This window comes from Hyperoodon ampullatus (genome assembly GCF_949752795.1).
Source record: "Hyperoodon ampullatus genome assembly, chromosome: X".
Taxonomy (NCBI): Eukaryota; Metazoa; Chordata; class Mammalia; order Artiodactyla; family Ziphiidae; genus Hyperoodon; species Hyperoodon ampullatus.
In genome coordinates, this window is record NC_136913.1 from 27,414,818 (window position 1) to 27,441,329 (window position 26,512).

The 26,512-nt window shown below is 37.6% G+C and overlaps 1 protein-coding gene across 1 annotated transcript in view; it reads left to right on the forward strand.

Annotated features, from left to right (window-relative positions):
- Positions 1–26,512, forward strand: part of IL1RAPL1 (interleukin 1 receptor accessory protein like 1) — a gene marked incomplete at both ends in the record, with an annotated part of 1,135,095 nt that overhangs the window by 852,357 nt on the left and 256,226 nt on the right. Inside the window, one exon of the mRNA XM_079727212.1 lies at positions 1,754–1,828. Coding sequence (XP_079583338.1) covers positions 1,754–1,828 — 75 coding nt within the window. The remainder of the gene's footprint in view (positions 1–1,753; positions 1,829–26,512) is intronic.

Here is a 26,512-nt window from a genome sequence, read left to right on the forward strand (position 1 = left end):
TTTTCTTTTATTATAAATTAGTGTGGGATGTGTTTGAACAGGGAACATTTTTCTCAGCTGCTTTCTATAACTGTTGAATTGTCTGCTTGTGACTCTACAATCACAAGCTTTTATAAACGGAGTTAATTTACGAAGAAACAGGTTATTTTGATGCCATATTGCTTTTGAAGTTACCTGAAACCATTTGATAACCAGAGCCTAGGAAATGTGGCTCTTTGACCTATTAATGGTGAACTGGTTTGCCAGCATTTAGTGACTAACCTACTTATTTAGCTATTAGGAGAATAAAAATCTGTTAAGATCACTTTAGGCAAGACATACAAGTACTTGAGGTTAATCAGAGTGATGTCAAATCTTTGAGAAGAATTTCAAAGTGATTTATCTCATCTTATTACCCCAACTTTCCTTTCCCCTTCCTTCCCATCCCTGTGTTAAATATTAATGAAGATGAATGAATAATGCATTCAATTAGTTATGAACAAAAGCTACTGATCTATGTGAGGTTGGTCTTCCAAACCAGGACTCTTAAAACTCATTCCTGTTTTTCGGTGCTGGGATGCATCATCCGTTTGCACTGACTGTGTTTTCTGTTAAGGAGAGATAGAGGTGAGCTGCTGAAGCAGATTGAATTCTTGAATCCTCTGGTGATGAGGATTTGTGGCCAACTCCGGGCACAGCTGTCTAGATCAGCCTTCTGGTTATCAACCAAACTGGCGTGTCCTCCTGGCAAGGAGGGAAGCCCTCAAAGCAAAATCATTTAATTTTTCAATCAATTTCAGCAACCCTTAATTGATCATTTCTGTACTTCTCACAGAGTGGAAGTTGCAGTGACAGATTTCACAGGGACCTGGGCATTTCAGTCAGAGAGGGTGAGGAGGGAGTCTTTAATGAAGGATCACTGACTGACTATTTGTCTAAAGTCCAGATAGTCTAGTTAGCTAGGAATGAAGTATGCAATGGGAAACCTATCTTCAAGATGCTTAATAGCCAACTCTTAGATCTGTACACTGATCATTGATAAATTGATAAGTGCACAGAGCAGTAATGTGTAGAAGCTAAAAATCAAAGACAGTATATCATGCAAATTAGAAATAAGCACTATAAAATGTCATGGATAATAGTAATAAGGGGTTCTGACTAAATGAAAAGTATTACTTAAAATATAACTTGGTGACTGCTTTTATGCATGTTTGAATATGCAGCTTGTATTTGTAGTAATGTAATGTCACATTGCTGCCTCATTTATAGGAGATATATGTGAGAAATGCTTAATCTAATTACTAAATTATGGGTTTTGAGGCAATGTGATCCAGGGTAGGGAAACTAGGAATGGGATTAAGAAGAAAGAGGCAATATTATGCCCCCTAAATCATTGAAATGCACGATACAGATATCATGTGTATCTTTAATTAACACAGAGAAAATGTAGGGTACCCTGTAAAAAGGAAAGCAAGGTGAAAACTGAAAATATTTGGTGAAGTACAATCATACATTCTTAAGGACTGACCGATCCTGATTCTGTACTTCAACAGTCTCATGTGACTGCCAATTTGGTAGTGTTATATTTGACTCATGTATAATCTAATAGCTTTTCAGCTCGCCTGAAGGTACTACCTGCAATATGTAAGTCATTACTTGGTAGAATGCTTTGACACACTACTCAGAGAATGAAAACTACTTGGGAAAATAAACTGTGTTCTATCCTTCAGTTTATGCAGCATAACTATAAGTCTGTATTATTATTGTTTTTCAGCCCCTCTCACTGATAAACCACCCAAGCTTTTGTATCCTATGGAAAGTAAACTGACAATTCAGGAGACCCAGCTGGGTGAGTAATTCCTTAATTCTAGTTAATACACTTTTCTCATTACGTTCTGACTGTTAATAAGCCTAGATTGTAACCTGGTGTAATACTCTGAGCTAAGCCCATGTTTATTTAAAGGGAGCAAAATTAGAAAATACCAGCAAATATGGCGTATTCCATCCCCCTGGTGCGTGCGTTAGGACTAAGCTGGACATATGGATATAAAAACTCATGTGTTATTTAGATGGTTGTTGAAAAATTAGATGGACTGAAGGGTTTGCTGATGGTATTATGTTGTCATTTTATAAGGCTTGAATTGTTGGATTTTAAAATTTATTTTACTTATTTATTTATTTTTGGCTGTGTTGGATCTTTGTTGCTGTACGCGGGCTTTCTCTAGTTGCGGCTAGCGGGGGCTACTCTTTGTTGCAGCGTGCGGGCCTCTCATTGCGGTGGCTTCTGTTGTTGCAGAGCACGGGCTCTAGGTGCGTGGGCTTCAGTAGTTGTGGCATGTGGGCTCAGTAGTTGTGGCTCGCGGGCTGTAGAGCGCAGACTCAGTAGTTGTGGCGCACGGGCTTAGTTGCTCCGCGACATGTGGGATCTTCCCCAACCGGGGCTCGAACCCGTGTCCCCTGCATTGGCATGTGGATTCTTAACCACTGCGCCACTGGGGAAGCCCTTGAATTGGTTTTAAAACAGGCAGTGTGGAACAGTTTGACTTACAATACCCACTAATATGTTAAAATACAATTTTTGAAAATTGGGGGAAAGGGTAGAGATTCATTAAAGTAAATGACACTATTACAGTTAAAAATCATTTTTATCCAGCCAAATATAATGGACATTGTGATAGTTAAGTTATGGATAATATATTCATAAAATGTGAGCGAGTGGCTTTTGGTTAAAGGACTGAAACATAAGAATATGTACAGAATATGCCTTGGTAAAAATATCTAGTCCACAAATAAGAATTTTAACATATTTATCTTAGAGTTAAGTCTAGAATTTCTTAGTCTGATTTATCTATCTGTATTCAGTTATACCAAATTATGGGAAATTTCCCCTCTTGTTTATAAATATATACAGCACATTCAGTTATATTTTTTTATTTGAAATATGGTATACATGTATGTATATATCATAAACTTTAGCAGAAAATTAGTTGTTTTTAGTGGTTTGATATAAAAGGTTATCAAAAGTATAATTTAAACCATATATTCATGTTTGTTAAGGAATTTTTTCTTACATTAACCATTTGAAAGTAGAAATGCATTTAATGAATACAACTAAAAAAAAAATGCATAGTCCATCCCTTATGTTATCAATGTTATTATTGTTACTGGGGAGAGAGTTTAAATCAAAATGGTAAATCTGTCTTCAAAATGAAGATTACAGATCTGATAATCTTTACTAATAGCACATCCAAAGTTATAGTGCAAAAAGATAAGATGATGGTTTTAGAGACTATAAAATTATCGTAGTCAACAGATTTCCAACATTGGAAATATTCACTCACTTTGAGGCATGAACATATGTAATTTTTATACAAGTCAGGGTATTAATGTTTCTTTGATGATAAACCTAAGGCTTTGAATTAATTCCATATACATGCAAGTAGTTTTATAATTGTCATTATTTTGAGATGGGAGACTACAAGCAGCATTAAAGCCATGCTGTATATGAAACAAACGTATCAAAATTGTATCGCGCTCTTTACTCATGCTATGGTATATTGAGGTATATTAGATGTTATTGCTACTTTGAAAAGAAATTTTGAAATATAAAATTTCCTAAGCGGCCATTCTCATACAGACCTTTCAATAACTCCTAGGAAGATACATTTCTAAGAAGTTATGCAAAACTATAAATATCTTGGACCAAGAGGGAGTGGTTTATTGTACCAGTTATCTGTAATGAGCATAGCCAAAATGATATTAATTGTATCTCTTTACTTGAAAAAATGATTCAAAGAATTTTACGATAGATGGTTGCCCATTGGGTTTCCTTATATTGTCCCTGAATTTGGAATAAATGAAATTGTTCTCTGTCTTCTAAAATGTTTTACAGAATGGAATAAATCATTTGTAAGCTTTCTTTTTTTTCAAAAATTACTTTTTCTTGAACAAAAATTATAAAACCAAATCAAATTGAAAATATGAAAATTTCTTATGCAAATTGGAAGGTTTGGCTGTATATTTGTTTGAAGAAAGATGGGCATGTCTTGATAACAATCAGAATGCTCCAGAAAATACTCTAATTAACTCCTTTATTGTCACTGCTGAAAGGAATACCTTTTAAGCACCAAGTAAACCATAGACATCAACCTGGGACTTGTATTGTTTTAAACAACTTTTGTTTTATTTTCTAACTCCACTTCTCAGTGTGATACATCATTTACTAGTTTGAGAAATCTAACCTTAATCCATGAATTTTTGAGCAACAGTTGATTTGAAATAACTACCTTTTAGTGTTGCTACTTTAATAGTATTGGGGTAGGTGAACAGCTGATCACAAAGGATAAGTGAAAATAGGAAATAATGTTAAGGACCAAAAAAAAGGAAAGACTCGAGATGCCTAAAATATGTTTGTTTTCTACAATATGTACTTTGATTTTTCACCTCCTTTGGGATTTAATTTTTGCCCTTTCCAGATTTGAAAAAGCTATTAATTTCAACAGGCTCAAAATGTGTTATCAAATCCTAAGGAAGGGAACTGAGTGAAGAGTCATGGGCGGGGGAGTAAGGAGGGTGGCCAGGACCAGTGATAGGGAACCTGTAAGTGATGCCTACTTTCATGAGATGGTGAAAATCTCCAACAGAGTTTCATTAATCAAGAGCTTGGGGGTCTGACTCAACATTGTCCTAAATTGAGGGTTAACCTCAGAGGTTAATAAAACTACTATGTGAGTTAATTATAAGAACAATCATTAGAAATTACACAAAGCTGAGTTAATACATGGCTGGTGACCTAACATGAACATCTTGGCTAAGTTAAACACATATCCATTCACCTGTCCTTGGTAACTAAATCCATCAAATCTCCAGTTTGTGTATGAATATATAAAACATATTAATAATGACTTAGATAAAATCATGAAATGCATAGATTTGTCTTCATCTCCAAATTCTCCTTTCTCTGCCATTTGCTAGCCATGCCTACCTTTCCTTTTCCACATCCCTTTGTGTCTTCCTTTTCTTCCAATTCTTTCATCTTCTCAAAACTAGGAAGATTCTGATAGTGATAATTTAAACTGTTTCAGTGTAGAAAGCAAAAGGCACCAAAAATCAAAGTACTTAGGAAAAAAATAATATAATAGTAACTAAATTCATATTAACCATGTAAATTGGTGGTTTTGAATTTCAGTCAATATGGGGTTATAGCCTAGTATTTCCATTTTAAGTGGCATCTATATGTTATTTCTAAATGTGAAAAAAAAAAAAAAACCTCTGTCCCTTTTAAACAATTTTCAGGCATCAGAAAATATGTGGACAGAACTTTCTTGGGCAAAAGGCCCAGAAATCACACTGTGCAATTCTGAAGGTCAGTCCAGGGGGTGAGCCTGACTTAGTCTTTTCAGGTGGTTGTAGTCAAGGGAATCAAAAGACAGACACCAATGTCTTGCTGAACTTGAGCCCTGAGGATATCAATCAGACATATGGCCTTCTTGTGGCCAGGAGCCCATTTTCAGAAACTTCTAGTACAGAGGATGTTATATTCATCATTACCAGACTTTCAAAGAGTAGAAATTCATTCCACCCTTGTCCTAGTAAGACACATTATACTTTGCAACGTAGAATTTACTGAAAATTATCATTAATTACTCATTTAGATATGGGTATTTCTTTCTTTAAATTTTGCTTTTTGCTTTAAAAATAATTTTATAGGTTAGTTTTACAGGTTAATTACAGGTAGACCTTTGGGGAAAATACAGAAAAGAATCTTGTTTCTTATACTTTTTATGTTGTAGAAACATTCTGCTCCTATTAAATATTCTGAGAAATACCCCTTTAATGGCTGCATGACATCCATGTGAATGTCCTATAATTTCACGTATATTGCTGGAAATTTGGATTTTTCCAAATTTCATTATCATAAATAATGATGCAGTTGTCTTTAATCATACATTTTCCCTTGACCTATTTCAACAGGACAGATTGCTAAAAGGAAAATTACTGGGTAAAAGGAAATAATTTCATCAAAGATTCTTGCTACATAATTTCAGAATTCTTATCAGAGTAATACAGACTCTCACTAGAAGTATGTAGTGAGTTTAATAACTTTTAATTTTTTTGATACAATGCATGAAATGATACATCTTTGTAACATAGAGCTCTTGAAGGAAAACTCACTTTCCTTGGGTATCAGAATCACTTCTTCCTTCCCCCTCTTAGCTCCTTCTCTTCATTCATTGAATATGAGTGTGGCCTCTCTTTTTCAGGATTATCCACATTTGGAGAGTTTCGAATAAATCTAGTCCATATTGTTGAAGAAATATAGAAACCTAATCAAATGTCTACAGTCTCTATCCATTTTTTTCTCTTGCTCATCCTAATGCTCAACTGAAAACTTCCTCTAGAGCCTGCGTTTCTTAATATAAGTACACAGTAATTTTGTGATGTGCTCTGGGCATAGGGAATGTCAATAAATACTAATTGACAATAAGGTATACATGCCACAAAGGACACACATCTCCAAATTTTCTGTAAGAAGAAAGTAATGAGACTGAACTGAATAAGCTGCTCAACAGTGCTTTTGTTTTTCTTTAATATCCACTTTCTTTTGTTAAGTTTGTTAAAAAGAAAACACATGTATCTGACTGAGTTACAAGGATTCACCAGATGTTAACATCTCAGGGAAAGTGGTTGATGACAGTATTGAAACCTCAAATTTTTAAACATCTGTCCTCGTAAAGGCCACACTACACATGTAACTTTATCCAACTTAACTACAGGCTAATTAAAATAAAATGTCACACTAGAACTTAACTAACACATCTTGCCCTGTTACACCATATTATAGTTTGCAGAATTTTAAGTTTCAAGCAGACTGAGGGAAAAATGTCTATATAATAGATCCTGATTGATAATTTTCATGGCAAAAAGTTTTCCTGTTAAATTTTGTTTAATTTACTGTGTTGCTAAAGTAATTAGTTATGGAAATAAATTCTACTTCCATCTTTTATATGTTCTGGAACTGTATATATACATACATATATACATATAGTGCATGGAATGTGTTGTATTACAAATATACCAGTTGAGTTTTTAATCCAAGGAAAATATGTAGGGAGTTATTTTATGGAGTGAAAAATAGCCCTCTAACATTTACTATCTAGTTCTATATTTTCATAGCTGTTATTTTCTTGAAACAGAACACATCCTTTCTGAATAGTTAATTAGGAGGCCTGTTTGTTTCCTTTCTGGAGTAGGGAAGTACTTTGTCAGTATCCTAGAAACAAAACAATTCAGGTGTTGAATTTGATACCTAATTCTGAAAATGACGTACAATATTGATGATGCTAAAGAATACTTAGTTGCTGAGTTATGCAAGTGATGCAAATATGACCTTCCTTCCCAGAGGTAAGGAAGTCAGGATTGACCGGGTTTTTCCATCCACAGTTGCTCTTCTGGTTGTCATCAGCAAATGTAATGCTGTTGACTTTGGTTTTACTGCTCCATGTGGAAGATACAAAACATATTTTCACTGACAAACTCATATGAAAAACCATAAAACTTCCCTTTCACTCTGGATAAAAACATTTGTATCCAAGTCTTGATTTTACATGACAAATGATGTACTTGTTGCCCACTTAAGAAAGACATGCAGATCAGCATAGTTCTACTGCCTGAAATAAAGCTTGCTAGACATAAATTAGAGCTTCTGGGCAAATAGACATCATAATTAAAGCATGTAAAGGCAATTACAGACTGGTGTTATAACTGTTTAAACTGATGGCATTCAGGTCTACTCAGTCCAAATTTATTGTGCCAGGATGAATGAAAGTAATAACTCTTGACAGCTGTTGTGGTCTCATATTTTACTCTTGAAACCAAAAACACTTTAAGAATTGTGATTCTAACCTGAAGAGGAATATTTTGATATTAGTATTTATTTAACATTTCATATCCTTAAACAAAAGATGAATCAATTAATGAAAGCTAGTATTCATATTCTTAGATCATTATATGGCCTAACTTATATGATATGAATCTCACAGATTCTCAAAATCAGTCTTTCCTTATGCTAGAGAGGAAGAATAGGTTGGGGGAAAATGCAGCTTTGCATGTTTGCTTTAAAAATTGCTAGCTAAAAACTCACAGATATAGAGAACAAACGAGTGGTTACCAGTGTGGGGAGTGGGGGGAGGGGCAATATAGGGAAGGGAGAGTGGGAGGTGCAAACTGTTGGGTGTAAGACAGGCTCAAGGGTGTATTGTACAACACGGGGAATATAGCCAACGTTTTGGAATAACTGTAAATGGAAAGTACCCTTTAAAAATTGTATAAAATTTTTCTTTAAAAAGGTAAAGAATGGCTAAGTAGCAACGATGAGAGCAAACATACACTATTTTTTTAAATAACTTTTACTATTTTTAATGTTAAGTAGCTTATTGCAATTACCCCTCAATCCAGAAAAAAATCAAAACAAATATTTAAAAAATTGCTAGCTAAGCAGAAGTCAGACTTCCTTTTTAAGTGTTACATGCTCAAGGCCTAGTGCCAGGACAGGCTTGAAACCCAAAGAAAGATGGAGATGAAGGTTAGAGCAGCTCCTATGGGCCATTGATCTCTGAACGTTTGGAAGCCAGCTGAAGCACTTGTTAAAATGCTTTAAAAACTGGAATAGAGAAAATGTGAGTCTGCTGGTTCTTACTTTGGAAAAGGGCCAAAAGGGAGAAAATAAAGGAAGAAAGAAAAAGTGCAAGAGAGAGTGTTGTCACAAAACCAGAGTCTTTTGAAATTCCCAACTCCTGGTGTAGTTTTGGTCTAGTTTGTTGGACACCAACATGAATCATGGAGATTGCTCTTTTGCTATAGCACTGAGAGTACAGTTTTGTTTGTTTGTTTGTGGCCAACTAAGAAACTAGATATGTGTAACTCTTCACAATTCTAGATTTAGAAAACTTATGAAGTGGAGGGACTTTGACAGTTATCAAGTCAAATTCTTCTCTTTAAACTGATGAGAAAACAGATCAAAAATGACTACGTTTCTTTTTTTTTTTTTTTTTTTTTTTTTTGCGGTACGCGGGCCTCTCACTGTTGTGGCCTCTCCCGTTGCAGAGCACAGGCTCCGGAAGCGCAGGCTCAGCGGCCATGGCTCACAGGCCCAGCCGCTCCGCGGCATGTGGGATCTTCCCAGACCGGGGCACGAACCCGTGTCCCCTGCACTGGCAGGCGGACTCTCAACCACTGCGCCACCAGGGAAGCCCCTACATGTTTTTATATCACAAAATTTTCAAAAACAAACATCATCATCACCATCATCATCACCATCATCATTTTTCTTCTTCATTATTATTATTTTATTATTTTGGTTACTTATAATAAAAAGGCAGCATATAGCAGAGGTTCCAAATTCAGGTCATTCTGTCAGACAGACCTAGGTGACAATCCAGCTCTACCACTTAGCTCTGCTGTAACCTTAAACAAACAGCCCTCATTTTCCTAATCAATAAAAAAGACACCATGATAATACGTAGCTCTGTAGAGTTAGTATGGGTATTTAATGAGATAATGCATGTAAAGATTAGTACATTGCCTGGTATATATTAAGTAGTCAATATGTGCTTGCTGCTGTTAGTTGAGATATTTTAATGCTACACATATATGTATATATGGTGTAGATATAAATATATATAGATATATAGAGAGAGAAAGAGGAGAGAGATAATGCTGTATATACAAGATTTCTGAACTACATTTTGAATGTCAATGATTGTTTGATCATGCTTATGTTCTTATTAGAATGTAAGTCTGCTATTGTACAGGATGGATAATATTTTAGACAATTTCCATCTTCCATCTAAGAAAAAATATGAATACTAAATTTTTCTACTTCAATGAGACTTTATCTTAAAGAAATTATTGATTTTAGATTACTTAATTGTTCAACAAATCTATCCAAATGCATATGGTAAGTACTTAGTCATAGCAGAAGAAAATGATACCCATCCTTTAAAAAATGACCATGTAATGGACACTGTGCCACACGAATTTGTTAATAACCATCAAGAAGAAAGTAAGAGTGAAAAAATTACTTTTTCAACTAAAGGAATTCAGATATAGTATTTCTTAAGACAAGGGACATGAGAATAATTTTACAAAGCAAAGCATCAAACCATTATGCCTGTCAAGTTCCTCCAGAAGGTTTTGGCAATAGTCTTATTCATTTTATAGAAAAATACTGCTTTTCCTCTGACGAGTACTATTATCTTGAAAGTACAAAGCTTGAAAATACAAAGCTTTCTGAGTTGTTCTTAATGATTGAAGTTTACTGCATAGAAAAATGCGGTGAGTATCCTATGTTAACAAGAACTTCTGAATTTGCAAAGTAAATGCCAATTTATCAGAAATAAACCTATCAAAGGACATAATGGTGTAGAATATTAAAAGAGGTTTCAGAATAAGAATATGTACCACATGACTGATGTTCATTAAAATAGAAACTATAAAAAGACCCACATCATTTAAAATTTGAATATAAAGAGAGATGTTCATCCATAAATTTCCTCTTGAATTTTGGCTAAATAACTGAGCATTCCTAAATTATATGCAGACTCCTCATGAAAATAGCTCATGCTTGAATATGATTATAAAAATAGGATACCAGTGTTTTATGGTCTAACGTTAACACACTTAGCATTCCAGTCATACTTCACCAACTTAGTATGTTCCTACAGATTTGTGGGTAAATTGAATCATCATAATTTCAGAGAAGTGTTCCCTTCATTTTTGATTGATCTTTAATTGGTAGTGGCTTAACATGTCAGTTTTAAGAGCCTCTGACCCCCAGTTCTTTTAAGCAACTAATGATCAATGAAAGATTTATATGCACAAGGGAAGTACTCTACTTAAAGAAACTCTGTGGTGAATAATTTTATATAAGAGTCTTTTTTGTAACTGAATAATCACCCCTATAACTTTTCTCTGTGTTAGTAAAGATTTTTACTTTTTCATAAGATGTGGTTCATTGATATAAAACTGGCAAGTGGTATTTCTAACTAACCCAGATAAAGGATCATCCACCTATCACTTCAATATGGCTTCCTCTTTATCAATGGAAACTGATGTCCCCATTGTGACTTTTTGCCTCCTCTGAGGAAATATTAAATTTAATTAACCAGCCTCAGATCAACAGAAATTCATTTTAATTTAATTCTCAAAAATTGATGTGGTAGGGTAGATTCTTTGAGTAACCAGACTATCTCATGTTCATTTATGACTAAATAGTTTATTTTCATAAGAGGTACATTTTGAAGGCCATCGTACAATCTTATCTGCCTTGATTTTATTGAAATGTATCCAATAGAATGACTGTCCATGGTGTCATTTGTTTTTCCATAGCTATAACTGTTATTTCCAATTTTAAAGAGAGCATTTTGTATTTTGATTCTTCTGGAATTTATATGGACCTTTTCATATGGACCTTTTCATTACATCATTTTGTTGATTACTTCCTTTTTTTTTTTTTTTTTTTTTGCGGTACGCAGGCCTCTCACTGCTGTGGCCTCTCCCGTTGCGGAGCACAGGCTCTGGACGCACAGGCTCTGGACGCGCAGGCTCAGTGGCCATGGCTCACGGGCCCAGCCGCTCTGCGGCATGTGGGATCCTCCTGGACTGGGGCACGAACCCGTGTCCCCTGCATTGGCAGGCGGACTCTCAACCGCTGCGCCACCAGGGAAGCCCTTCCTTTTTTCTTAATGTATTCCTATGCATTTAATAATGTTTAACTTTTTAATATGAAAGCATATACAATGAAATTTGATCTGCTACTTCATGAATGCCTAAACATTCATGTTTTAAGGTATGCCTAAATGTATGCTTCAAAACATGCCAGATAAGGGACTTCTCTGCTGGTGCAGTGGTTAAGAATCAGCCTGCCAGTGCAGGGGACATGGGTTCAAGCCCTGGTCCGGGAAGATCCCACATGCCTCGGAGCAACTAAGCCCGTGTGCCATAACTACTGAGCCTGCATGCTGCAACTACTGAGCCCACGTGCAGCAACTACTGAAGCCCATGGCGCCTAGAGCCTGTGCTCTTCAACAAGAGAAGCCACGGCAGTGAGAAGGCCGTGCACCGCAATGAAGAGTAGCCCCCGTTTGCCACAACTAGGGAAAGCCCATGCGCAGCAACAAAGACCCAAAGCAGCCAAAAATTAATTAATTAATTAAAAAAAAAAAAAAAAACATGCCAGATAAGCCCAATGCATACAGTATCCAGAAGGTTTTAAAACCTGCGCCTCACAGCAAATTCTCAAGAAGAGGCCTCCTTTGCAATTCACCACACGTAAGCCCAATGTTACTTTCTCAGAGACACTTAAGGATTTTTTAAAATTTTGTAGTTAAGATATGTAAATTTTAATTATAGCATATATTACCCAATTGAATAATTAAGAAAAATAAAAGAAAAAAGCTTGATAAAGAGTTTTTAATTTTCCAGTGGTCTGAAGATATCTCCCACTTCCACTTCTGGTCCACAGTGAGCATGAGAGAAAGATTTCAAGTTCCTGAGGCATCCCGGAAAGTCAGTACTTCCCTCTCCCCTCCCACTACCCCGCAAACTTACAGGCAGGCTACAGGCTTTCTCACTCTTGGAGAATTTTTGTTTCCAGTTTAATAAAAGCAGGGTACTCACCTCAGACTTGCCTGACAAAGAATTGTGTTTATAGAAACTCGGCACCTCTTTCAGTAGGAAGAGAGCAAAGGAAAGTGCATTGCTTTTCTGGAAAAATTAAACTAAATTCATCCTGTCACATCAAGCTATCCCTAGAGATAGGATACTTACAGCATGACTTGTCCTAGGAAACATTTGCAAGGCATTTTCATATGTTGTCTCATTTCGTCTTTTCAACAGTCTGTGATATTTGTATTGTGCTTCCATTTTACAGATTGTGACCGAAGCTTATGTGCTATACTTCTTGGAACATTTCTATACACTAGCGTATTGATTATTGTTTCTTTCTTCACTCCTTTGTTAAATTCTAATTGTAAATAAATGCTCTCTTAAATCCATGACCCTTCTGCAATATTTAGAATGATCTCATCTTATCCTTATGGACTACAATATTTAGAATGGTCTCGGCCTATAGACTGCTTCATTTTATTTTATCCCACTGTTAACAGATTCTGTGTCTCATCAAATAGCACATCTAGTAATATGCAATTGAATATGAACTTGTCCTTGAAATGTTTCTCAGGGTTTTTTTTTCCCTATTCATTTGCATGTCTCCTCCATCTGCTTCTGTTCATCTTTGCCTCCTATTTTCTCATTCCCATTTTTTTGTACTTTGCTCTCTCAAGTACATTTTAACAGACACTTTTCTTCCTCTACTCATCTTCAAGCATGAAATTTCTTTTCAAGGCACTTAAGAAAATGGGAGTACTTAGAACATTCATGAACAGAATGTCCCGTGAGCTGCAAAAGTTAATGTGAAAAAAGCAGGTAGAAGAGTCAGTTAGTTCATCAGAGTTTTTACTCTTTAAAAACAGCAAGTTATAGTCCTTTCTTAAACAGCAAGCAGAAAGCAAGTGTTCTCATTTCACTTCTTAAAATAGACAAAGTAAAACTAATAATTGGGGCTTCCCTGGTGGCACAGTGGTTGAGAGTCCACCTGCCGATTCAGGGGACACAGGTTCGTGCCCCGGTCCGGGAAGATCCCACATGCTGCGGAGCGGCTGGGCCCGTGAGCCATGGCCGCTGAGCCTGCGCTTCCGGAGCCTGTGCTCCGCAACGGGAGAGGCCACAGCAGTAAGAGGCCTGCGTACCGCAAAAAAAAAAAAAAAAAACCTAATAATTGACTTGTCAGTTTACTGTGACTATTGATTCCCTGTGCCCAGAGTTGGTTTTTGTAAATTTAGGATTCACATTTTCTTTCTGAATATAATTATCTGACTCTACATAGACAAGTAATTTAAAGACTACTGATTGTTTGAGCATTTAAAGTTAAAAACTATGTAGACATTGGTAAATTATCCGTTTAGAAAACCTGTAACAATTGGATTAAAATTAATGTTAACCCAGAAGTTAAATTGGACTTATGATATTTTTATGACATTTACAGTACATCTTGCACATGGCTTGTAAATATATGTTAACTTTAAAGAACTTGGTAAGGTTTTTATAGAAATGGAGATTCTTTTATAATGTAAATGAATGCTTCATTAACATAACAAAGTAATTTGCAATTTTCCCTATGGGCTGACATTTACTAGGTCAAGGCCCCACAAACAATGGTATCAAAAAACCTCCACCAATTGTAAAAATGCTTATATGAATGAAAGTAGCATAGTAACTAAGTTAACACTGTTTTAAACTTCAGTGACTAAAAGGACCTAAGCATTAATTTATTTTATTTTCACAACAGCAGAATATTGAAAACAAGATGGAAGTTGTCTTTATTCTAGCGTATGAGAACAGTTTCTCAATGGGGAAATAAGACTAAGATTCTCAAAGGTTGTTGAAATAATGATAAATTCTCTTAAATGCAGATGAGCATATTATGTTCAGTTTAGTAATTTGGAACACACGTATTTTAATTATTTTAATGTTATAGGTTAACATTTTCACTTTTAATTTACATTTCTTCCTCTAACTAAAGAGGTCCTTGGCATCATGGTACACTGACACAAACCAATGGCCCTGTCTTGCCCCTGACTAATTAAGTGAGAATCTCAGTGACCTGAAGATCTTCATCACCAGATGAACTGTCTATAGCAATGATTTTTAATGCGGAATGAATGGCATAAATACCTGTAGAGCTTTTACAAAACACATGCACCCAGTTTTCTAGCTCTCTTGCCTCCCCTGTACTTGAAAATTTAATTTATTAGATCTGAAATGGAGGCTGAGAATCACTGTTCTCTGTCCTGTTGGGACTTTTAAGTTCTGCAAACAGAAAATTCTTATAATTATGTCTCTATATCTATATATGTCTATGTCTATACCTATCTATATCTATATCTCTTCTGACCTGGTGGATCTGATGTTTTTGTAGTCGTAATCAGGATTTCTATACTTTCTGGAGCTCTTTGCAATGCGTATGAGGAAGCTAACAGACACAAACACATCTGGGTTACCTCATCAGTCAGGTTGTTATTGTCAAGAAAGAGAGACTCTCTAACTCAGGCACAGAAGGTACAAATGAGATCTGGATGTCCTTCCAAGTGGAAGCTATGTACGATACTGGGGACTGAAGGTGGGGATGAAGTAGAGAAAGAGGGAGCTTCTCAAAGCCTAGTAGAAATTCAGCAACAATTTGCGTCACTTACCTTTCTGAAAACTTATCTTAGTATCTTTATTAGTTTCCTGTGGCTGCTGTAGCCAAGTACCGCAAACTTGGTGGCTTAAAACAAGAGAAATTTCTTCTGTCAACAGTTGTGGAGGCCAGAAGTTTGAAATCAAGGACTGCACTGCCTCTGGAGGCTCTAGGGGAGAATCTTTGCCTCACTTAATGAATGTCGGGAGGCTGTCAGCCTCCTTGACTTGTGGTCCCATCACTCCAGTCTCTGCCTTTGTGGTCACCATTGCCCTTTTCCTTTTCTGTGTGTGTTTGTGTGTGTGTGTGTTTTGTCTTCTGACTGTCTCAAATCTCACTCTGCCTTTCTTTTATTAGACGCTTGGCATAAGATTTAGGGTGCACATGGAAAATCAAGAGTGATCTCATCTCAAGAGCCTTACTTTAATTACATCTGAAAAATCTCTTTTTCCAAATACAGGCACACCTTGGAAGTATTGCAGGTTCAGTTCCAGACCACTGCAATAAAGTAAATACTGTCATAAAGTGAGTCACATGAATTTTTTGGTTTCCCAGTGCATATAAAAGTTATATTTACACTATACTGTAAGTGTGCCATAAAAAACAATGTACAAACCTTAATTAAAAATACTTTAGGGCTTCCCTGGTGGCACAGTGGTTGAGAGTCCGCCTGCCGATGCAGGGGACACGGGTTCGTGCCCCGGTCCGGGAGGATCCCACATGCCGCGGAGCAGCTGGGCCCGTGAGCCATGGCCGCTGAGCCTGCGCGTCCGGAGCCTGTGCTCCGCAACGGGAGAGGCCACAACAGGGAGAGGCCACAACAGTAAGAGGCCTGCGTACCGCAAAAAAAAAAAAAAAAACTTTATTGCTAAAAAATGCTAACCTTCAGGAAGTGGCATCAAAGATAGCCATAAGAAATGTAATAAAAAAGTTTGAAATATTGTGAGAATTACCATGTAACACAGAGACACGAAGTGAGCAAATGCTGTGGCAAAAAATGATGCAAATAGAGTACCGATGCAGGGTTGCAACAAATCTTCAATTTGTAAGGTTATATTCACAGCTACCAGAGATTAGGACACAGACATATCTTTTGGGGGCCAGCATTCACACCCCTATGGTATATATCACATGTTCTACTACATTCACAAAAAGTGTGATATTGAGTAAAAGTTCACAAGATGAATTAACAGTGAAGTGTCGACAAGAGCCCTCATTCAGTGATTATCAGGGCCTGCTCCTGTGTGTGTGCCCACAGGGTACATGTGTGTGAGTGCACGTGCATGTGTGTTATGTCTTGTGGTCTTTCTTTTTCACCTGAAGAATTGTTTTTACAGGTAGCCCTTGAGGTTAAATTGGGAAAGACACCATTACGAGATGTCCAAAGCACAAGAGTTTTAAAGTGCCCAATACACAAAGCAAAGGGAACCCTTTCCCAAGAAGAAAAAACGTGATCGTCCTGTAGTTCTGAGAGAGCAAAGAAAGTTTGACTGTGAATTGGGCAATATTCAGTTGTCCTTTTACATTTGGCAAGAGTTGATTCACCTGTATTAATTAGAAACGGATGACTGCCAATAAGTGGATTGGTGATTATGTCTACTAATGGAGAGTCGGATATTGTTTCCAAACAAAGTGTTCACAAATAATATGTTAGGAGTAATATGTCCCTCTCCATTAGTAGACATCCTGGTATCTAGCCATAACAATTATAGGCATAACTTCTTAAAACTACAGAGATAGTCACTTATATTGTACAGTGTTCTAAGACTTATGATTCATGAGCAGAGTTGTAATATTAAAAGTTTTCAAGGTGCTAATAAGAAATCATACATTTAATCAAGCACTTGTTGAATACTTGTCATACGACCAGCATAGTATTAGGCGATGCAGTAAGTAAAACTAAGAACGTACTGTGTGAATTTAAAGAAGAGCTGTTTTCAAAAGCAGGATCAAGCAAGGCCTCATTGTGAAAACATTAGGTGAGCTATACCTTAGTTTAGAAGTAAGATTTCAGCAGACAGATATGAAGTAGAAAGGCATTGCTGAACAACCAGTGTTAGGAGAGGCAGAGAAATGAGGAAACATATGTTGACTTTACAAGCTGGGCAATATTACAGCCAACTGAAGCAGTTGAGCCAGCTGACCTGATGAAAAAGAGTAGTGCCAGAAAAATTATGAATTTAGATACATTTTCACTAAAGTGAAACCTTCACGCCACTGAAGCCTTAAAATTTTTTAAAAAGAGGAAAGGAGGAGAGCCCAGTTGCTAAGTTAGTCTCAGACTATAGAATGAGTAAGAGAAAAAAGAAGCCAGTAGCCAGAGAACCAATTGGGAAACTAATTGCCTAGGTGAAAAGTAATAGTAGCCTTTGAAAAAGGTCAGATTTCAGGGGGATCAGAGAGAATCGGAGGTATAAATCTTGTTAATGTATCAACTAATAGGAAGTAAAGTTGACAGACCGAGGAATTAAAAAAAGGTATTAATTATGGCTGATTGAAAAGGTATTAATTATGGCTGGCTGGGAGGAAGGTAATGCCAATAACAACAAGAATGTCAAAAATAGGAGGAGGGCTTCCCTGGTGGCGCAGTGGTTGAGAGTCCGCCTGCCGATGCAGGGGACACGGGTTCGTGCCCCGGTCTGGGAGGATCCCACATGCCGCGGAGCGGCTGGGCCCGTGAGCCATGGCCACTGAGCCTGCGCGTCCGGAGCCTGTGCTCCGCAACGGGAGAGGCCACAACAGTGAGAGGCCCGCGTACCGCAAAAAAAAAAAAAAAAAATAGGAGGAGTATTTGAGGGGAATATGTTGACTCAAACTGTGGTTATAGGAGTGGTACGTTTTTGTCAAGGCTCTCCCAAAACTGGAAATGTGGACATAGTTTGAGTAAGGTGTCTGAGCTGGACAAGCATTTGGGAGATCCTCCTAGAGAGGAAGTCAGACAATTATTGGCCTGAGAGATTACTTATTTTTCTCACCCTGTCTCAAATTATTATTGTAATATGTAAGTATACTAATTTCTGAATGTCTTATTTTCCTCTTGAGGATGGGATATGTGTTTTATTTATCTCTGAGTAACCAATGGGGGGATTTTGTTCAATAAGTTCTTGCTGAATGACTGAAGGTTAGTTGCAGTGTTTTTGAGAGTATCTTTGTTTTTCCAAGTATAATGGAAATTGTTTCATATTTACTATTGTGTCCTTTAAAAAGCATTTTTAGGAGTTTTGCTACAATTGTATTATCATACCATTGTCTAGTCTTTCATGTTTCCAGGTATTTTAACTTATTTTAATTATTTCACAGCCTTATTATAAGATATAACTAAGAAAACTGCTGATTATTTTCACAATTGAGTTGTATCCATTCAAAATCACTCATCCACGAATACATATTATCAGATTATTATCCCAATAGAGATACCATAAATTATGCCTTTTCTTTTTGCTACTGCTTAATTTTCTTCTTCTGTCCAGGAAAGAAAGGTACTATATATACATATTATTAAAATGTTTAGTAACTGAATAATTTAGACAACATTTTAAATAACTGGGGATATGGTAGGAGGTTTTTAAAAGATAATTGACTCAATTTTTTTCAACGATTTCTTTAAAATATACAGACAGACACATATTTGAATGTTATTGATTTGGAACCGTGTCTATTTACATTTGAATTCCTGTGACCTGCTTACCAATTTTAGGTTTCATATTGGGTTTTTTTTTTGTTGTTGTTGTTTGTTTTTTGTTTTTTTTTTTGCGGTACGTGGGCCTCTCACTGTTGTGGTCTCTCCTGTTGTGGAGCACAGGCTCCGGACGCGCAGGCTCAGTGGCCATGGCTCACGGGCCCAGCTGCTCCGCGGCATGTGGGATCTTCCCGGACGGGGGCACAAACCCGTGTCCCCTGCATCGGCAGGCAGACTCTCAACCACTGCGCCACCAGGGAAGCCCCATATTGTTTTATTCTTCCTTAGTCTATCTTTCCATGCTATATTGATTTCTGAGTGTTCAAGGAACTTCAATTTTCCACCTCATTTAAGTGCATTTCATCCTACTATGTTGGTCACCAGCAAGTCACAAAAATGGTACACAAATGGCCATATAATGCAATGTGATTTGAAACAAAGGGGAATTGCACTTGTCTACGGGCATGGGATTTTTATCCTGGGTTGTTCAATGTAGTTAGAAAGTAAAGAGTTATTGGGTTTTTTTGTCTTCATAAAAAGAATGAGAAGTTTGAATGCCATTTAGAGCAGTGGTTCCAAAACATATAGATTTCAGGAACCAGGTGAACTACAGGAAGGAAGGAAGTTAGGAAGTTAGGAAGGAAGGAAGGGAGGGAGAAGGAGGGGAGGAGGGAGGGGAGGAGGGAGGGAGGGGACCGTCACAAAGTTGTCAATGTATTTAGTTTGCCAAATTATATTACTAAGAAAATAAAGAAGCTAACATCTGCTATTAGTGTAATTTGTAATTTCTTAAAAGGGCAATTTAAAATCTAGAACTGTGGAAGTTCTTCAGAGAAAACACCAGTCATTTGAATTGAACTGGTCATTTGAATTAAAATTTATATTTATTTTCAAAACTTACTATATTATCCTCTCTCTCCCCCCAAATTTTGCATCTAAGAGTATCTCAAGACTGTTACTGATCATGTCCTGCCTCCCGGAATGACTGTAATCATAATACCTCTTAATTTTTCCACACTAACATAAAACATTTGAGAGTGAAAACTAATTAAAATGAACAATTGCATTTCTTCTGTATATTTTGGAAGTGGAATATCTTCATTGATATGTGTGTTTACATATTTTATTTACAATGCAAGTGAAGCTATTTTCATCTCAGTTACATGTACTTACGCTTTGGAGTCATGTTATGAAAGCCATCTTATGTAAAATACAAGCACCCCTACTATACAACTGTGCATCGCCTGCTTGCCCATCCTCCTAGATGGTAATTTTGGCTTCATCACCATCTACTGGTCGCTTGTGACTATGGAAACACTAGTGAAAGTTGAGCCACTCAGCATAGTACTTTCCATCTTTTTCTCTTTTTGCCTTACTTTGTGGAAGATTTCCTAAACTTTATCTTCCCACCCTCTTACTGATTTTTTCTTTTCTGATACATACTTTTAATTATTAAGTGTTTTTTTCTTTGTTTTCTACATATATCTTTTTCTATAGCAGCCTGTTCTTGTTGTGTGGAGGCAATGGCATCTCTTCTCTCCCTGAGAGTATTTTTTTTTTTTTTTTTTTTTTGCGTTACGCGGGCCTCTCACTGTTGTGGCCTCTCCCGTTGCGGAGCACAGGCTCCGGATGCACAGGCTCAGCGGCCATGGCTCACGGGCCCAGCCGCTCCGCAGCATGTGGGATCTTCCCGGACCAGGGCACGAACCCGTGTCCCCTGCATCGGCAGGCAGACTCCCAACCACTGCGCCACCAGGGGGGCCCTCCCTGAGAGTATTTAAGTTAGATCTTTTAGGGTTTTTGTTTTGTTTTGTTTTAGGGGCTTTGTTTTTCTCTATATATATTATCTTTATTCTCCCCAAGTTCCTATTGTCTGTTTGCATGTTTAAGTCTCCCTCCTGTTAAAGGCTTCCCTCAGTTTTTTGGTGGTCCTTGGTTGTCTGCTTATCATTAAGTGTAAGGCAGTAAAGAGATGCTTGGGAACTCTTCACAGCTAGTTGACTTGGGGCTTCATGGTTTGTTTGTCTGGCTCATTGGGAAACCCCTGCTCTCAGTATCTTGGGGTCTTTTGTTTTGCACTGGTCAGATTCATAGAGAAGAATCCTCCAGTATTCTGCCTATCTGTCTGCCTCTGATAGATGAGTGGGAAAAGGTTTTACATTCAGCATAAAAGCACACCTTCAGCTGTGCAGAGACTGTCTTTGACCCTCTCCACAGAATAAACTTCTAGTCTCTGCCATGGTGGAGAGAAGAATTGGTATCTAATTTTCTTTAAAATATTTTTGAACAATCCTCTTGTTTTTGCCCCATTCTCATCCTCCCTTCCATAAGTATCTAGTATCATCAATTCCCTAGCCTTCGGGGGGTTCTGCATTGGTAATCATGTTGTTCCTTGGCATCAACATCTGTTAGATTAGGGTTCAGCTTTTGCAGGCCTTCTAAGTGAGTTACTACTTGTTCACTAACTGTCTAGCTTCTAAAATTCTGTTGCTGCGGTTCTCTCCCCTGTCTCCTTTGTGGGTTTGTGGCTACTTAAAAAGCCCTTCATTTATATTTTCATGTGTACTCCGGAGGAAAAAAAACCCTGTATTTCTGTGTTCATTCTACCATCATTACCTGATAGTCTGCATGTAACTTTAGGAAATTGTTTTTGACATTTTGTAAGATGATGGAATAAAAATAAACTGTCAACAAGTCTTCACAGAGGATTTATGAGCTTGAGCAATAATTGTAATACTCTCTATTAGCTAATCTGACACAACTCTGAATTAAAGTGAACCCAGTCATGTTTGCTATTGTTGATATGCTGTGAACAATGTGAGTGACAGTCATTTTTAATTAGTCCATGGATAATTGCAGTCATGTACCTAAGTCCCATTAGTGGTCACTTTTTAACATTCGTAAAATAGAAGCACTGAAACCACTCTTTTCTTTTCTTCTTCTTCTTTTTTAATGTGGTGGAGAAGGTCAACCATGTTTTATGGGTTGGAATTATTGATAGGATACTTTTATTTGGCTTAGCATTTTCATATCTTTTTAGCTTAACTGTCCACTGTGAGACTAAGCTTATTACTGTCATGTAAGATTTGTTAAGCAACACTAGTCATATCTAAAATCCACCACGTGGAGTGATTTATCCTCATTTCAGAAAACCCATATACCAGATATAATAGGGAGCTATTCTTCTTTCTAACCTTTTGATACATATTATAGACAGTGGAATCAAAACAGAATATGTGTCATCTCTTTAGAACCCAGGCACTTCTATACACTTGGAGAAAGTGTACCCTGGAATCACCTATAAAAGGATCCTGCTGAGTTCTGCTTTTTCTCGATCATCTTATCCTGTCAAACATGGGACTTTTCTCCTCTTCAGTTTCTCAATGATAAAGGTTTAATTTCAGCTTGTAAATTCAGTTTTATCCTTTGTAACTAGAGCAAGATATTTCCTAGTACTGATCCTGTTTTCACATTTATGTAGGGCCCTGTGTGCCTGCCATATACATACAGATATCAATCATGGAGCACGTCATTCCAGGCAGGGACGCTGATGCTCGCATGCCTATGTATATATGAATGATAATATAGTGTGAAGGATATGGATTGAGCTCTTTAGGGTATGTTATGGGTAGAGATCTTTAAGGACACCGTAGATGGGAAGGCTGTGTCTGCTCACAGGGCCTAGACAAACCCCTCTCAGGGAGGCAGTGTTGACTTTGAGACTCAAAGGATGAGTTTCATTTCTCTAGGTGAAGAAATGCACACTAGACCAAAAATAAATAAATAGTATCAGCAAATACTTATGAGTAGGAGGACCTTCAAGATGGCGGAAGAGTAAGACGCGGAGATCACCTTCCTCCCCGCAAATACATCAGAAATTCATCTACGCGTGGAACAACTCCTACAGAACACCTACTGAACGCTGGCAGAAGACCTCAGACCTCCCAAAAGGCAAAAACTCCCCACGAACCTGGGTAGGGCAAAAGAAAAAAGAATAAACGGAGACAAAAGAATAGGGACGGGACCTGCACCAGTGGGAAGGAGCCGTGAAGCAGGAAAGGTTTCCACACACTAGAAAAGACCTTTCGCGGGAGGAAACTGCGGGTGGCGGAGGGGGGAGCTTCGGAGCTGCGGAGGAGAGCGCAGCAACAGGGGTGTGGAGGGCAAAGCGGGGAGATTCCCGCACAGAGGAGCGGTGCCGACCGGCACTCACCAGCCGGAGAAGCTTGTCTGCTCGGCCGCCGGGGCGGGCGGGGCTGGGAGCTGAGGCTCGGGCTTCGGTCTGAGAGCAGGGAGAGGACTGGCTGCGTGAACACAGCCTGAAGGGGTTAGTGCACCACGGGCTAGCCGGAAGGGAGTCCGGGGAAAGTCTGGACCTGTCTAAGAGGCAAGAGACCATTGTTTCAGGTTGTTTCTGGTTGTTCAAGGAGAGGGCATTGACTGAATATTTCTTCTGTGTCAGATACCATGCTAAGAGCTTCTCCTGAATGATCTCATTTAAAACACAAACTATTTTATCAATCACATTTTGAAGATGAGGAGCTTGAGGCACAGAGAGGCTTCCCAGTTTCACATAGTTACTGATGAATATGAGACTTGAACCCAAGCAGTCTGATGTTAAGACTCATGGTATTCATCGCTGTACTAACAACTGACAGAGACACTTCCTTCTGTGAAGTATAATTGTTCTTTGGCCTCCAATTATATAACTTGGGGATATGGGGTACCCAGAGAAACATCGCATTTGGGATTGTGGTTGACTATGGTGGTAAAGATGCTTAAACTCTTGATCCTCTTAGTGCTAAAAAATAACCACTCTTTACATTTTAGTGGAATACTTCACTATAGGTGGCAATGTTTATTTTTGTAATAGAAATAAATTTTTTAAATCTCATTTGGTAAATTTAAATACCTATTAGTCAAGTGGGTAATTTATGGAATGCCCTATGGATAAAAATTTCAAGCAAGTTCAGGCCTTAGAATAGGTTTCTCAACCTTGGCACTCTTGTTGTTTTGGGATAAATAATTCTTTGTTGCGGAAGGAAGGGTGTGAACTGTAGGATATTTTTAACAGCATTCTTGGCCCCTACCCACTAGATCCCAGTAGCATTCACCCAGTTGCCTCCAGACATTGCCAAATATCCCCTGTAGGGTAAAAAAGTACCCATCACTCAGGTTGAGAAACCACTGCCTTACAAAAATCTAGTGCAATTCCTCAACTTTACACAAGAAGGGAATTGAAGTGCTGTAACAAATGTCACACAGCTAAATAGTGGCAGAATTTTGATAGATCTCAGGTCTCCTAATCCCAAATCCATAATTCACATACAACAAACTGCCTAAGGCAATATCTGCCATTTAAAGCGATACCGCCAGAATATATGGTTTTAAAAGTGCACACACATCGTCCGTAACAGCTCAGTAAATAGGTCAGACAGGTGGTATAAACCCAATTTTATCAGTGAAAGTGCATAACAAAACAGGTTATGATTTTCCAGGATCACACATTTAGTAGGGAAAAGAGCCTGGACACAAGATTTCAGATGTCAACCTTGTTGCTATTTCCAAAGTCGATACTTGCCCCAGTGGGTGGGCATGGGCTTAATTTGAGAAAAGAGCAACAGAAAAACTATTGGGGAACATTTCTACATCATGTTTTCGTTTCCAGCACTCTGATCCTGTATCTTTTGCAGGCAGAAAAATAGCAAATAGTCTTTTCTAAATTGGTAGGGAGAAGGGAGTCACAATACCTTCAAAGATGTTTACTATTTACTAGTTTGTATGTAGCTGTACTTTTTCTTATATCTCAATGATTAGAGAACAAATGACCTCAAAAACATAAAAAATAAAATTAAGTTATTTTATATTATGGATGCCTCAACTATAGAAACCTAACTACTGATGATTTCCAAAGACTTATAAAGAGATATGGATGAAGTCATATTTCAAAACTTCTCCTGTCTTGGATTTTGTTATAGGTCTCTATCATGTAGTGATATGAAATCTAAATATTTAACTACCCGCCTCTTTCCATTCATCACTACACTGCCAGAAGAGAGGCCTTTATGGAGATAAATGATCTCTCCTTTGTCAAAAACCTAGCAGGTCACCATGGTAAGGTCTCAGCCGTCTTTGAGAAGTGAAGAGTAAGCAATTCTGAATAGGCCTCTCTGCTATCACTCTGCATGTGTGATTGTTTCTCTATGAAAAATAAACTTAGTCTGAAAGTTTAAATTCTGTTTGTGTAGTGGCTTACATGAAACTATGAACATGATTAAAAGAAAGAATTAAGAGCAATGTTTGCACATCTGCATAATAATGTTTTAATTTTTAAAATGGCCCTAAGCTAACACAAGACCTGTCCCTTATGTTTTTAACTTATTATTGCCATCTGTGGGCAAAATGTGTGTGTGTGTGTGTGTGTGTGTGTGTGTGTGTGTGTTGTCTGTGAATATTGGGTGTAAAACTAAAATTGGTCTAATAAAATGAAATTAGCATCTGTAAATACCTGGAATAAATTCAGAAATGTTCTGTATATACTTCAGAAATTTCAAAATAAAGGGATTTAAAAAATCCTCTCTGCAGTTATCAGTTGTGGAGCTAGTGGAACAGGATGCACATCTGACCCCTTACATCTAATGAATCACCAAGTTCTGTTGGCAACATTTCCTAAATATATCACAAACCTCCTCACTTCTCTCCTTCACAGCCGACATGAGCACATTAGCCAGTGTCAGCATCTCATTAGGAGTACTGCAGTTGCTTTTTAATTGTTCTTCCACATCAACTCTTGCCCACTTCTAATTAATTTGTCCCAAAGCAACCAGAGTGACCTTTATAAAGTGTAATATGGAGCATCGCATCATCTTTCTTAAATCCCTTCCATGGCTTTCCATTGCACTTGGAATAAAATTCCAAATTGTTCACACAGAACATAAGAGCTGTATAACCTAGCTCTCCCCAATCTCTTCTTTGGCCATTTTACCCCTTCCTCACTGGCTCCAAGCACACCCCACCATGCCTCAGGCTCTTCCCAATTAGAGCGTTTATACATGCTCCTTCTTTTTGGAATGTTATTTCCCCATGCTTTCATTTGGCCAATTTTTACTTATTATTCACTTCCAAGCTTAAATATCATATCGTCTAGGAATCTTTCTATGATTTTCCCAGAGTATCCCGGATATTCACTCTTAGCACCTTGTTCCCTTTCATTGTAACAGTAATCTCATGGAACTCTGGAATTGTTTGTTAAATGTCTGTCTTTCCCAGTAGACCCTAAGCTCCAGGATGGCAAAGTTATAAATCTGTTTTGCTCATAGTGCATCACTAGTGGCTAGCACAGTGCCTAGCATATAGTAGGCATGCCATAAAAGAGTATTGGGTGGATCAGGAGGGTGGAAGGGAGGAAGTTAGGAGTGGGAAGGTCCTACCTTTGGTAGTCTAACTGTAAACTTCTTTCTTCAATTTTTATTACTTTCTCCATGCAGACAGCAATCCTATATAGTACAATGAACATCCCTAACTTGATAACTGACATAATTTTCCGAAATAGGCCA